Source organism: Pan troglodytes, chromosome 5 (assembly GCF_028858775.2).
Source record: "Pan troglodytes isolate AG18354 chromosome 5, NHGRI_mPanTro3-v2.0_pri, whole genome shotgun sequence".
NCBI classification, from domain to species: Eukaryota; Metazoa; Chordata; class Mammalia; order Primates; family Hominidae; genus Pan; species Pan troglodytes.
In genome coordinates, this window is record NC_072403.2 from 140072797 (window position 1) to 140087861 (window position 15065).

Sequence of the window (15065 nt, forward strand, 5' to 3'; positions counted from 1 at the left end):
AATAATCATACCCCTCAGGTTTCTAGAGAAGCATGAGGTAGGCCTCAGTGGCTTCAGCCACTGGAGGCTGTAATTACCACCTCTACTAAGTCAGAGACCCTGAAGCAACTAATTGCAGTTACCAAATGATTATAATGCACTTCGGAAGGAAAACAAACAAACAAAAAGCTCTGGCAACCAGACAGAATATTTTCAGAAAAGGATAAAGTACTTTTACACTTTAACTGTTTAAAGTATTTAAAACACAGCATATATTGGAGAGTTAAGCACTAATCAATTGGGCTTTCAATAAATGTGAAGTTGCAAATATTAACCTATATTTTCTCAGAGAATAAGTTAGCCATGCAGACTCTATTTTTTAAAATGTACCTCTCTTCCAGGCTTTACTTGTTGTGCTTTTATTTACTCATGCTATACTATTATAAGAGGGAGAAAAATCACCTATGATAGGAATAAGAGGAATAAGTATTAAGGCCGTTAAAAGTCTGAGAAAAGAAGTCGAGGCCCATCTGTCTGATATTGGACAAGTTACTGTTTTGTTTTTGTTTCCTGAGTCTTAAATTCACCAACTACAAAGTGAGAAAATAATATATCTCACAGGATTGGTGTGAAAATAAAATATCATGATACATTCGCTTCATATGTTGATTCTACAGTAGCATTAATCCATACTTGGCCACAAAAAAACCTACATTTTCATTTGAAAATGTAAAATTTATTTTTTACTATAAATAAGGAAAACCTTTGTATTGACTTGCTGGAAAATTATTTATTGACAGATTTCCATCAAATAAACATTTACTATTATCAGAAATAAAAGGTCAATGCCTCAAATACCTTAAAATGGAATTTTAAAAACAGTAAATTGTAAGTAATTTACTTTTTGATTGGTACTTACTTTTACAGCCACATAGTCTAACATGCAGGGACTATTAAAATAGCTACTTTAAAATCATCAACATTTATTCAATCAGATTATATTAATGGCAAATTCTACAACTGTAACATGGAATAGTCCCAGTCCTAATTAAAAAAGAATGGTTTATAAATCTAGTATTCAGTTCCTCTTATAGAACCAGTATTTAGGCATGCAGAATTTAACAAAATTAGATGGTAACTTCCTCCAAAGGTTATTTTTGGAGTCTCAAAGGTATTTCCCAAGATTATGAAGCATTTATAAGTTTTTGCAATCTGTACTAAAATTCAGTTAATATCATAGTTAACATAAACTGTGTTCTATTTTGTTGATATGAACTTCTGGGCTGAGGCCAGTAGTGGTATTGGTAATTTCAAGTCTGGGGGACCTGAAATTTGGGGAAAGGTAAATGGATCTTAAAGAAGGGAAGTGGATGAACATACATCATAATTCTAACTAACACTCTGTATTTAATTATACTATATATCAATTATGTTCCATTTCTTTTTATAGACTGTTTAAAAATTAATACAATATATACTTCCATAAGCTTCTCTTTATTTTCTAATAACAGAGCAAGATTAGTAGACATTCCTGATGAAATAGTAACCATGGTTTCTCTCAAATTTGCAGTCTACCTGAAAATCTAGTCTATAAGTACTTCCCTCCCCAAAAATCTTGCAGACATACCTTATGAGGACATTAATTAGCTATAATAAACATGTGATAAAGATTCATTACATGTGAAACATAGTTTTAAAAACAAATAAACTTAATACTGTTGGGAGTAAAACTACAAGTGATTGAGCCTGAAAGCATTTTATGCCACAAAGAATACACAAATTAAATGTTTCTCAGAAAAAGAATCAGATAAAAAGACAGTATAATTCCAAAATATCAAGACATTTATAAGTTAGAAAACAGCTATGGGCCAGGCACGGTAGCTCACAGCTGTAATTCAAGCACTTTGGTAGGCCGAGGCAGGCAGATCACTTGAGGTCAGGAGTTCAAGACCAGCCTGGCCAACATGGTGAAACCCATCTCTACAAAAATACAAAAATTAGCTGGGCATGGTAGCGCATGCCTGTAATCCCAGCTACTCGGGAAGTTGAGACAGGAGAATTGCTTGAACGCAGGAGGCAGAGGTTGCAGTGAGCCAAGATCGCACCACTGCACTCTAGCCTGGACAATAGAGCAAGACAAAAAAGCAGCTATGAGTGTAAGTTAACTATCCTCATCCCCTCTCACATAGATAGGGCTATTCTCAGAATAAAACACTTCAAAGCACTTTATAGTAATATTTTTACTTAAACAGTCCAAAGTCCACACAGAACATAAGTATGGGGATAAATCAATATTCAGTAACATGTTTTTATCCACTTAACACAGTATAACTGGCTTTAAAACACAGTATTATTTACATGCAATCTCCATGGCTTTCACATCTGGAACCAATTTCAAATAATTCCTAAGTTAAACAAAAATTACATTATATTAACAATACACTGTGTGGTAATGCTAATTTTTTAAAGACCTATTTTGACGAAAATAAAAAAATAAAGCAGGTGAGATATTTAAAAGAAAGTAGTTTGGGCACAGGAAATCAAGAGGGAAATCACTGGAATACCAAATTGTCAAAATTGTTAAAATTTATATGTACATTATAAATGTATGTATATGTAGAAAAGTGTAATTTTATTAGAAAACATGTATGCAATATTCTTAGTAAAATGGACTCCATAGTTCAATTTTTCACATTAGCATGGGATATTAATTTTGGAATAGAGAGTGAACTAATTTTTAGTTTCCAAATTGCTTCCTCTTTAAATGATTTCTCTGACTAGTTGAGATTACGGGGTCAACTTGCCTCTCCCTCAGAAAGTTTATCTTCTATCACAGAAACAATTTGTCACATGACCTCGATTGAAAGGACATAGACATACAGAATACTTGAAAAGCAAATTGTGAGATTTAGGCTGAGCCATGGAAATTTACCCAACATCTTCTAGCTTAAGCTCCTTTTCAACAACCAGATAAATATATACAGCAATCAGCAAATTATTGGACTCTCTATCATCTAAGTCTCAGGCTAATAGTTGAGAAGTTAAATTTCCTATTAGTAAACATCTTTCAGCAGGAGTTTTTGATATATAAATATGATGCTGGACTAAAAAATATGTTCTACGATACATCAGGTAACTGAATGGGTTTTGCTTGGATTGTAGCTCAGTACTCCTGGTGGGTAGCCCAACAATACTGTCAATGATAAACAGATGCTCAAGAAACAAAAGACAAAATAAACACTACACTAAAAATGTAGTCAAGTAAATTAGATATTTAAACTTTTTATTGGCTTTTAATTAATAGCTAACAATTCCTCCCATTATAACATGGTAAAGATGTTATAACAGGATGTGTGGTTATATAATTTTTTAATTTTCATTTTTTTGTGTTTTCTCCATACACTATTATTTTCACTACTCAGTTTTAGTCATGAGGAAGGCAACAGAAAGGCTTAAGGTGTAAGGAAAATCTCTCTGTGTTCTGCAGCTGGGTGTCAAGCTCCTGAGGTAATCCTCAACAACAGGACATTCTGAAGAAAATAGTTATCTCAATGAGGCATTGTCCAGAGTAACTTTTCTTATCCATATTATAAGATATGGCCTTTACACTGACTGTAACAAAATTACTGAGGGAGAGAATTTCCACGTAGTAAAAAAGTATTCGGTATTTGCTTGAACTAAAATGATCTTTTCTCTCAATAATACTTTCAATTACAGCTATCAGAGATTTTTGGACTGAATATGTAGCAGGCTCACCAAAACTACCATGCCAAAAAAGGACTCTAGATTCATAATAATAATGGCTTGAGAATATAGAAGCACTCCCATGTCCTCAAATCAGTCAAATTATGACATAATCAAGGTGATGATTTATGTAATTCATTGGAACTCTTAATAGTGTGACTATATCATATATCAAATAATGAGAACCTTCAACACTGCATGTATTAATGTGTCTTATGCTAGATTCCTTCACAAGGTAGAAAAGGCCTGCTACTCAGTCTTACCTGCACATTTTGTTCTGGTGATTAGTGGAGGTCCTGGGAGCCCCGTTCCACCTTCACCAGGTCTTGTAAGTAGAACTCGGATCTCATATTCGGTATCTGGATCTAAATGCCATAATTTGTAAGTTGGAGCATTGACTGCATGGGTTTCTGTCCAGGATCCTGATGTCATTCGGTACTCTACTTCTTTCAGGATGATAGGACCATCGCCAATGATCGAGTTGGCATTTAGTTGGATCAGCAAATATGTAGGCCCAACACCAAGAAGCTGAGGAGGAGCAATGGGTCTTGGCGGTTCTAGGAGAGATGAGTGTGCACTTCAATTAGTAAGATTTAAAATAATACAAAGATATATTAGTGTCTAATAAGGCCTAAATGCTTAATGGATCATTTATTAGAAATGCATGATAAATACTTTAAAGAAAACTAGAAGACGCATGATCTGACAACTGTACTTTTAAAGAACATGTAATTTTGCAAGTGCATATGACTATTTTAACATAATTTTTCCTGTATTGAAAACACATTTTTTTCAGGAGATCAACTTGTAAAGTCACAGTATACAAAGGAAATAAAAAGAAAATATTTAGATATGGATAGCTCTAATTAGCTACTAAGAGAGTAGAGTTGATCTTTGACAATTTATTTCATTCACAAACTATGCCCAAGAGGTATTTTTCTTTTTGCTTTCCTTGTTACTTCTTCACAGTTTCTACAGATGAGTAAAGGAAGAAAGAATAACATAACCGAACTCAGAAAGTGATGCCAGGTGCTAACTTGTTTCTACAAATCTGCCTCACAGTGTGACAAATTTAAATTTACACCTACGCACAATCACAAATCACTAAACATCACTGGTCTTTGGGAGCAGCATAAGATAAGGCAATTCACCAACTATTAAACTCAAATGTCAAAGGCACACTATAATTTAATTTTGGATACCTTAAGATATTCTGCTTGAAAGAAACTTTGGAAAACATTATTTCAACGTTTGTACTTACAGAAAAGTTGAATGATATATTAAGGCACTTTTTTTTTCTTTCGTTAGAACAATGTGACTGAAATGAGACACCGAACTTTATGAAGGACTCAACAGCTATAGCTCTGTTCATATGGTCTTTCCACAAGGGATAATAACTCATAAAGTTCTTTGAATTCCTGGAACACTTCTCACTTTTCTCAGGAAAGTCAAAAGACCTAAAGAAAGTGTTAATAAAGTAGTAATTGCTCAAAAATTAATTTAAAACTTTTTTTAAGAGTTGGAGCAAATCACATAAACTATTAAACACAACCACAAAATGCTCCCTCACCCCAACCCACTACAGGTATGGGGTGGACTGAAGAAGGTACAAATAGAGGGAAGTCATGAGCACATAATCAATATCTTTCTAGTTGGATTTTTTGTTTCAATGGCAATGCATTGCATGAAAAAAATACAATGCAAATAAGGCCTGTAGACAGGTTTTACCTTCTTATGCAGGTTTAAATGAAACAAGAATGTTCAGGTGTAGACCAGGATTTTCTTTTTAACCCTGATTGTATAAAAGTACAGTTTCTAGCTTAAAAGCCTCTGAATTACAAACAACCTTAAAATTAGGAATAAGATTATCTGGTCTGTACAGCTACACAGGCTAAAGTAATTTTCAAGAAGATTCTTTCAAAATTCATATGATAAATATTAATTGAGTAGCTATTAATTGTTAGGCTGTCCTACACATTGGGTATCCATATAACATTGTAGGGGAGACATAGTAAAAAGAAATCAATGAATTCATTATTTTAAACTGAAATTTATATAGGAAACAAAAAGAAGACTCTGATAAATAATGAATGTAATATCAATATCTTTCGTCCAAAATCACTTGAAGGACATAAGTAACTCCTCACAAGTATTCATGGCTCATTATGGCAGTAACTTTTAAACTAATTATTTGTAGAACCACATGACCTTGGGATTCACTGGGCTCATGTTTAAAACAAAAACAAAACTAAGATCAAAGATGATAACATATGCTATATGAAGTGCAAACATTTATAATTTCTATAGAAAAGTGGTTAACACATGATTTACAAACTTTAACTACAACATCCATTCCTGATAGTTTGCAAATTGTTTCAACAATATGTAGTCAAAATTGCATAGTAAGTGAACTCTTTCCAATTTCACGACTGAATTCAACGGAGAAGTTATTCACAAAAGAAAAAAGTTTGAATAAAATAAACACAGTTTAGAATTTTCACTTATCAACTACGAAAATGGAGCTAGACATTTCATACCATGAAATTTTACCAACTGCTCTAACAACTTTTGTACTCAGAGTTTTAAAAAGTTTTTGTAGAGAGGGAGAAAGTTGATATATTCTCAAACCCTAAACTAAAATGAAACTGAATCGAGAAATGAACATAATAGAAAAAATGTAATGTCTTCCGAGATTACCTAAATGCTGCACATATTTTAAGAAGCAGTCTGTATTTTGTGAATAAACTGAGTTGCCTCATATGTGCAATGTTTGTTTTCATTCCAGATGGCTCATATACTAACTAATTTAAGTTAAGTTGGAAAGAATGCTAAATTCACAGCTCGCTGGGGTGCTACCCCAGTGTAGGGATAGAATAAACAGGCACAATATGCCAAGTGAATTATATATAACAAACCTTGGTTAATCATAAATTTATAGATATTCTGAAACCTGAACTTATGTGAGTATATCAAATGGTAAATCTCACCAATCAAAACTCTGCACACTCTTGCTATGGAAAATAAGGAGAAAACCTAAGAGGAGAGCAGAAGATAAGAGAGGAAGGAAAGAAAAAATAGCCATACCGCAACATAAGAAACAAGTGAAAGAAAGAAGAGAAATAAGTGAAACAGTAAAGCACAACATTAATTCCAACATTTCTATCTTTAAGGAAGTGACATATAAAAGAAAACAAAAATTTGTAGTCTGGAAACCTAATATGAAAAAAATGCTTACACATTAATAGCTGTGTAATCTTAAATATGTTATTTAACTTTTTCACATTATAATTTATTCATTCGTGCACTAGGCATTATTTGAAGAATTTTTGAAGACTCAACTCCTAAATACACCAACAAGCCCTGTGTGATGCTAGGTTGCTTTGTTCTGTTTTGCCATATAGCATATACATTTTAACACTGAAAATTAATATTCAACACTAGTGTTGTTTGTATATGAAGAAATAAGTTTGATGTAATCAGTCAAGACTTGGTCAGAAGGGTAGTAGTTCACTCTGGCCAGTTTTACATCTCACTTTCCATGGTCAGGCCAAAAATGGGGGCAGTCCAGCATCAAAGCAATTGCTCAAATTTGGAAATGTGGCAATGTTAAGAGAGGCTTAAAAGCATATGTATTGACTAACAGCATGATTTTAAGATGTAAAATCTAGCATTAATGAGGCTAATATACCACTACATATTAAATTTTTATGTTGGAGGTAAAAAGTAGCTTTATATTAGCATATGTATTTTGTTTTCAGGCCCTTGAGAACAATGGGGCTTATTTATAAAATCTCTATTCATTTCAATAAATTATGCATCAATTTTAATCAGTTCACAAATGAACAAGTAATCGTTCTGCAGCAATATTAATATTCTTCATAACAATACACAACCAGACCCAGAAGTGAGGTGCGAATAAATCCCAGTTGTACAGGAGGTATCAACTGAAGCATGCAATCCCCAAAATATAAGATAAACTTTGCCAATGTTACCAATTAACTTTCAATTAATGACTTACATTCATTATTCTAGAACTGAACCTATTATAAAACCTGAATTATATATTCAAATTGTTTTGTTTTTATTTCAAATAATTTTTAAAAGTGTCTTGAAATCAAGCAAATCATTATGAAAAAATACTCCCATTCAGTTATTCCTATTATAATGTTATTTTACAAACACATGTGTCACTTAGCAAAATTCAGTTAACTAATAAAATGCAGAATAAGAAATAGAAGCCATAAATCCAGGAAAAGTCAGCAACAAAGTAAATGTCAAGGCAAAAAATACTTCTACATTTAATTTCCCAATTAGATAAATTAAATACCTCTCAATCCTACCTCCTTCCTAAGGGTTTTATTTGTCAACGGGGCCTTGACATAAAGTATCGTAGGATTAGTCCTACCACTACAGAAGGAGGCAATGATATTACATTATTCTCCTATGGCTGCTGCAACAAATTACTACAGATTTGGTGGCTTAAAACAACAGAGATTCTCTCCAAGTCCTGGAAGCCAGAAATCTGAAATCAGTACCACTCGGTCAAAATCAAGCTGTCAGAAGGCCGTACTTCCTATAAAGGCTCTAGGAGAAAATCAGTTGATTGAGTCTTCTAACTTCTGGTGGCGCTGGTATTCCTGTCCCTCCAAATTCCTTTCATTTGTTCACTTTGCCTTCTCCTCTCCTGTCTGTAGTCAAATCTCCCTCTGCCTTCCATATGGATATGGATGCTTGTGATTGCAGTTAGGGCCCATATGTATAATCCAGCATCTTCTCACCATTTCAACATCCTTAACTTAATCACACCTGCAAACATCATTTTTCCATATAAGGAACATTACAGGTTCCAAGGATTAGAATCTATTTGGGGGGCATTTTTCAGCCTACCACAGACATGGACTATGATCTCATCCTTCCTCCTGCCAGATATTTCAACTCCACTTTTTCTCCAGTTGGTAGGAAGCTTGTGAGCAGAAAACACTTCACCTACAGAAGTTTCTGAGCTGGGTCCAGAGTAGCAGATTATTTAAAAGTTAATAATTTATATCATATTTTACTCTTTTTTTTTTTTTTGATACGGAGTCTCATCTGTATCATCACTCCAGCCTGGGTAGGCTGGAGTGCAATGGAGCAGTCTCGGCTCACTGCAACCTCTGCCTCCCGGGTTCAAGCTACTCTCCTGCCTCAGCCTCCCAAATAGCCGGGACTACAGGTGCATGACACCACACCCGGCTAATTTTTGTACTTTTTAGTAGAGACGGGGTTTCGCTATATTGGCCAGGCTGGTCTCAAACTCCTGACCTTGTGATCCTCCCACCTCGGCCTCCCAAAGTGCTGGGATTACAGGTGTGAGCCACCACACCTGGCCCATATTTTTCTTTTTACTATTTTTTGTAAAAGGGAAAAACAGAGATGATGAAAATCATGTTTTACAGGAGTCCACTGCTCTATTAACACATTCAACACTAGAATGTTTGCCCTGCAGATGGAATTTTTTTTTATTTGTTACCATTTCTTTACTTAAATGAAAGAATCACTTTGAAGTCAGTTTTACTCTGTTTCTTTATAATTTCCCTCACTAAAATTTTTATCCAGTTCTGGTTCCTGTTAGACAACAAATTCACAGTGCTTCTCATTGTTTAATTTTCTTCCCCATCACCTACTAGAAGTGCAAGTAAATGGACATGAGGGAGGCTAAGAGGAAGAAGAAAGACATCATTGGACCATCTAATTCAGGCATTTATCAGCTACCCCTACAATAATTTTAAATGATTTTAAATTATGTCAACAAGTTGGTAACATAATTTAATAAATTCTTGAGCATTTCAAGAAACTTAATATTACTGATGAATAGAAAGATGACCTTTGCTCCCATAACAAACAGAAAGCAGGTTATTCATATTTAGAAGCAGTTTATTTGGACATTTAATATCATATGTATAACAACACAATTTAACCTTTCCTTAGATGTTAAAATAAGAAGTGTACATTTGAAAATTTTAGATTTAATAAGGTTTCTCCTACACTGCCAGTTTAAAAACTGCAACCCAGATATATTTATGAGAATTCTTTCATGATTTCACACTGTTATTTTTCTGATACTTCAAATTTTCAGTTCTCACAAGTTCCTTAGGAAGCCAAACAACTCATCATAAATTTAGCTCATATTTTAGCTCACAATGCAGTCAGCAAATTCAATAAATTTTTTGATCTAAATTACTATTAAGTTTTATTTACTTTGTACACTGATAGAATTGAGTTAAATTTGTTTTTATTATGTTAAAATCTATTCTTAAATCCATCAATTCAAGTGATAGATACCTTTTTTTTTTTTTTTTTTTGACAGAGTCTCGCTCTGTTATCCAGGCTGGAGTGCAGTGGTGTGATCTTGGCTCACCACAACCTTGGCCTCCCAGGGTCAAGCAATTCTCCTGCCTCTGCCTCCCAAGTAGCTGGGATTACAGATACTTGCCACCACGCCCAGCTAATTCTTGTATTTTTAGTAGAGATGGGGTTTTACCATGTTGGCTAGGCTGGTCTGAAACTCCAGACCGCAGGTGATCTGCCCACCTCAGCCTCCCAAAGTGCTGGGATTACAGTTGTGAGCCACCAGGCCTGGCCTGGAGACCTTTTTTCAAATCATATTACTCAGGTGGCTCATAAGCTTGTACTGGTCAAATAAAGTTAATGCTAAGACACCACAAAGTTTGGATGTTGGGACCTGAGGCCCCTATGCCAGTACCTATGTAGGTATCAATCAGAAGGAGCTACCACTATCTACTACCATCTCTATGAAAATTCGATAGGTGTCTGCATATAGCTATGATGAACTAAAGAAAGAGTGTGTACTGTGCCCCAATGCCTATGCTTACAATATTTCACACACGAGTAACTTCTGAGAACCATGAAATAAGCACACATGATTTCACAGTGGTAAGTAGGTAGAAAACTTTAGATAAAAGGGGAAAAAAGAATTACAAATAATAAAGTATCTATTTAATGGGATATTATATATGTTTGTTTATACTAGATTTTTATTACTGTTAATTATATTCAGCTAAACAGAGTTTCTTCATTCTCTCCCAGTGGCTCCCTACTGGGGGCAATTATTCAAAAGCCAGGCATAGAAAGACAAATACTGCATGATCTCACTTATATGTGAAATCTAAAAAGCTTGAACTCATAGAAGCAGAGAGTAGAATGGTGGTTACCAGGGGCACCGGGGCAGGGCAGGGGCAGGGCGGGGAGTTTGTAGGGAAATGGAGAGATGTTCAAAGTGTACAGAATTTGTTCAGATGAATAAGTTTTGGAGGTCTACTATAACTATAATATAGGTAAGTATAATTAATAATAATTTATTATATATTTCAACATTTCTATGAGAGTAGATATTAAATATTCTCACCACAAATAAATGGTGAGATGATAAATATATGGTAATTAGCTTGATAATTATTTCAAATTGTATACATATACCAAAAGACCACATTGTACAACTTAAATATATTCAATTTTATTTGTTAATCATAACTTAATAAATCTGAAGTGAAAAAAAAAATCTCTAGTCCAAAACAATAATAGGTTCCTCTAGAACAGCTCAACAATGTAGAAAATAATTTTAACAATGCTGAAAATAATAAATTTACCACTTATCCCTACCTAAAACTATATCACTTATATTTCCATTTTTCAAAAGGGCAATGGAGCAGAATTTTGAGGAGGAGAGTGCAAGCTCTGTGGCTGTGGCAGTGATCATTTATTCACACTGGCTTGATTGTGGCCAGGGAAACACAGGGAAATGGGCATGTGACTACACGAATTGCTCACAGGCAAGTGAACTGATAACAATATTTTTGGAAAATAATTTATGTATCAAGAAATAGATATGTGTAAAGTAATAACACTTTGGGAAATTTATCATAAGGAGATACTTTCAGTCTTTGCTTAAAAGTAAAGTAAAAACTTGATCAAAATAATCAGTGATGGGAAAATGGGAGGTAAATCATGGTGTAACTTCTCAACAGAACACAAGTTATAAAGATTATTAGTTTTCACTTTCAAAAGTAAAAAGCATATCCCTGAAAAAACAAAATCAGCAACCACCAAAAGCAGAAGAAAATATACCAAAAAGTTAATAGCAGTGACCAGGGAACTCCAGGACCATGAGTGACTTAGCTTTTTCTTTTATCCTTGTTTTTCAATACAATTTGTTATGTGCCCACAAAACATTCTCATCATTACATTCCCAGTGTTTCTTTTAGCACCTGACAAAGTTCAATACTATTATTATAGAATGAATGACTGCCTTAACAATGCCCCAAAGAAAAAGTTACCCATGCCACCGTAAGAAAAACTTATCAGCTGGGAGCAGTGGCTCATGCCTGTAATCCTAGCATTTTAGGAGGCTGAGGAGGGCAAATCGCTTGAGCCCAGGAGTTTGAGACCAGCCTGCGCAACATGGTGAAACCCCATCTCCACAAAAAATACAGAAATTAGCCAGGTGTGGTGGCAGCTGTGGTCCCAGCTACTCGGGAGGCTGAGATGGGAAGATCACCTGAGCCTGGGAAAGTTGAAGCTGTAGTGAACCAGGATCACGCTACTGCACTCCAGTGTGGGCAACAGAATGAGACCCTATATCAGAAAAAGGGAAGGGAAGGGTAGGGGAGGGGAGGGGAGGGCATGGAGGAAGCGGGGAGGGGAGGAGAGGGAGGAAGGGAGGAAGGGAGGAAGGGAGGAAGGGAGGAAGGGAGGAAGAGAAGAAGGGAGAAAGGGAGAGGGGGAAGGAGGGAAGGAGGGAAGGAGGGAAGGAAGGAAGGAAAAAACTACGTAAATTCTACCTATTCCACATTTTAAAATGTACACTTCAATGTAAGAATCGACACTTGGAGAACACAATACCCAAACTTTATTTATTTACTTATTTAATTTTCAGGTGTTAACATTAAGCCCTTAAAAAGTAAGATGTAACATCTCACACTCTGAACGACGTAGCAAGCCAAATGCCCTGACACTGATACATAGCACCTACAAATTGTTACTCTTTAATTAAAAGAGTTAATTGACTGGAACAAAATAACACATTCTAAGCAACTGCTTAGTGACCAAGTGGAATCAAATGATTTATCCAGCTTGTTAAAAAAAAAAAAAAAAAAGGCACAGCTACAATTCTAGCATTAATTTTTTTTGCCTCTTCTACAAATCACATCAATTAAAATGTTTTAAGTATTTTCCATGTGAAGAAAACACTCCGATTTATATATTTTAAAACTAATTCGAATACACAAGATCAATAAGAAATTGTATATAATTGTACTAATACGTGTGTGTGTGTGTGTGTGTGTGTGTGTGTGTGTCCCTTGAACAAAAATTTAATTCAGGGTAGGAGAAAATTCTGATGCTAAATATGCTGCTCTTCATATTCAACAATGATTTTGTCTCTCAAGTCCCCATGTGATATGTATTCAGTTTTTGAAGTGCAAGATCTGTAGAATTACAGTATTTAATGTCTATGATATGGCTCTTTCCTGCTGCCTAAAGTGCTGAAATAAGAAGAATCATTTCAGCAATGAAACTGCAAATTTTGCATACTGAATTTTATATCCTATGCATTACCATGGCGTTTTATTCACCTTGATTTGAAAACATTGCTGCAATAACTTTATTACCTGCTTGAAATAAAAAGGCACAGCTGCAGCATACTGTTTTAGATGTCAGCAGAAACTAAAACAAGGTTAGGTTCATATTTAGGGTGGATGAAAAGGTGATGGAATTTTAAAAAGTAAGTTTATGTGTCCTTTAGCTCATAATCAAACTATAGGGAAACTAAAAAATAGCGTCTCATTTTGTCCAAAACTACTCTCTTCATTAATATCCATGTAGTGAATTGGTTTAGAATGATAAATTGCAATAATATATATATATTATTATTATTATTATTATTATTATTATTATTATTATTTGGAAATGGAGTCTTGCTCTGTCGCCCAGGCTAGCGTGCAGTGGCGTGATCTCAGCTCACTGCAAGCTCCACCTCCCGGGTTCATGCCATTCTCCTGCCTCAGCCTCCCGAGTAGCTGGGATTACAGGTGCGTGCCACTATGCCAGGCTAATTTTTCTGTATTTTTCGTAGAGACGGGGTTTCACCGTGTTAGCCAGGATGGTCTCGATCTCCTGACCTCATGATCCACCCGCCTCAGCCTCCCAAAGTGCTGGGATTACAGGCGTGAGCCACCGCGCCCGGCCAATTATCGCAATAATTTTAACAACTTTACAAAAGCCTCTCTCAGTACTACAGTCAACATGGTGGCAAACCATGTTATGATGAAAGTTATGAATCCCTATGAATGACTCATAAGCTAATAAATACAGAAGATTTTTCTCATGGTCATTTAATACCTCATTTCAGCTTTGTCAGAGCTCAAACTGTTCATAGTATTTCAAGAAAAGAACATCCAGTTGATTCCAGGAATAACAATCAAGTCAGCAATAAAACTAGGAAAGCCTTTAACTCTGTTCAGTTCACTGAAGTCTAGGGCCATAAACAGGTGATCACCTCACCACATCATCAGTCACCTTTAAGAGCTAGGAGACTTTTTAAAAAATATATGATTGGAGAAAGGAAGGGAACTGTGTTTGTCAATGGCAATATATGTCCCAGTTACTTGTTGAATATGCCTAGATTATATAGTACTGGCTATTATTCCATTCTAGATTATAGGCAAAAGGACTTGGAGTACAATAACACTATCCACATTCATTTTATGTTAATACATATTAAGACACAATGGCTGAATCCAGTAAACAAGATATCAATTTAAAAAAAAACCTACTGCGAAATCTCTATAATGAGAATATAATCTCTATTTATAGATGTGTATGTGTAATACACATATATGCAGACACATACACATATATAAGTATATGTGATATGTATACATAGTTTAAAAAATTATTATTAAAAATATCCTGAATCTTCCACATCTAGAATATAAATACATTTGTAAAATGTCATCAGCCTAAATTCCAAATTTTAAGAAATTTTAAACCTATGTAATTAGAAGATTTTTGTGACACTTAGTTGTAACGAAACCTAATCTAAGTTTGCCAACTTACTCCCCAGGTCTAAACACTCCGTTGTGATGAGTCTTTGTAACATACAACGTACAAGCATATTATAAATACATACTTTGTAATCATTTCAAGTCAATACCAAATAACGAAGTCAATATTAAGTACATGAAACCAACAACTGATGACCATTTTAAAATGTAATGACTCAGACCTGCAATAAATCAGGAGACACTACTTGCATCCTCCACTCAATGACCCTGGTTTCCAGTCAG

The 15065-nt window shown here is 34.7% G+C and overlaps 1 protein-coding gene across 13 annotated transcripts in view; it reads right to left on the bottom strand.

Annotated features, from left to right (window-relative positions):
* The window catches only part of PTPRK (protein tyrosine phosphatase receptor type K), a 559129-nt gene that overhangs the window by 218201 nt on the left and 325863 nt on the right, over positions 1-15065 (bottom strand). For all 13 annotated transcript variants that reach the window (XM_009451976.4, XM_063813453.1, XM_054686295.1 and 10 more), the window contains exon 7: positions 3987-4280. In XM_009451976.4, coding sequence (XP_009450251.2) covers positions 3987-4280 — 294 coding nt within the window. The remainder of the gene's footprint in view (positions 1-3986; positions 4281-15065) is intronic.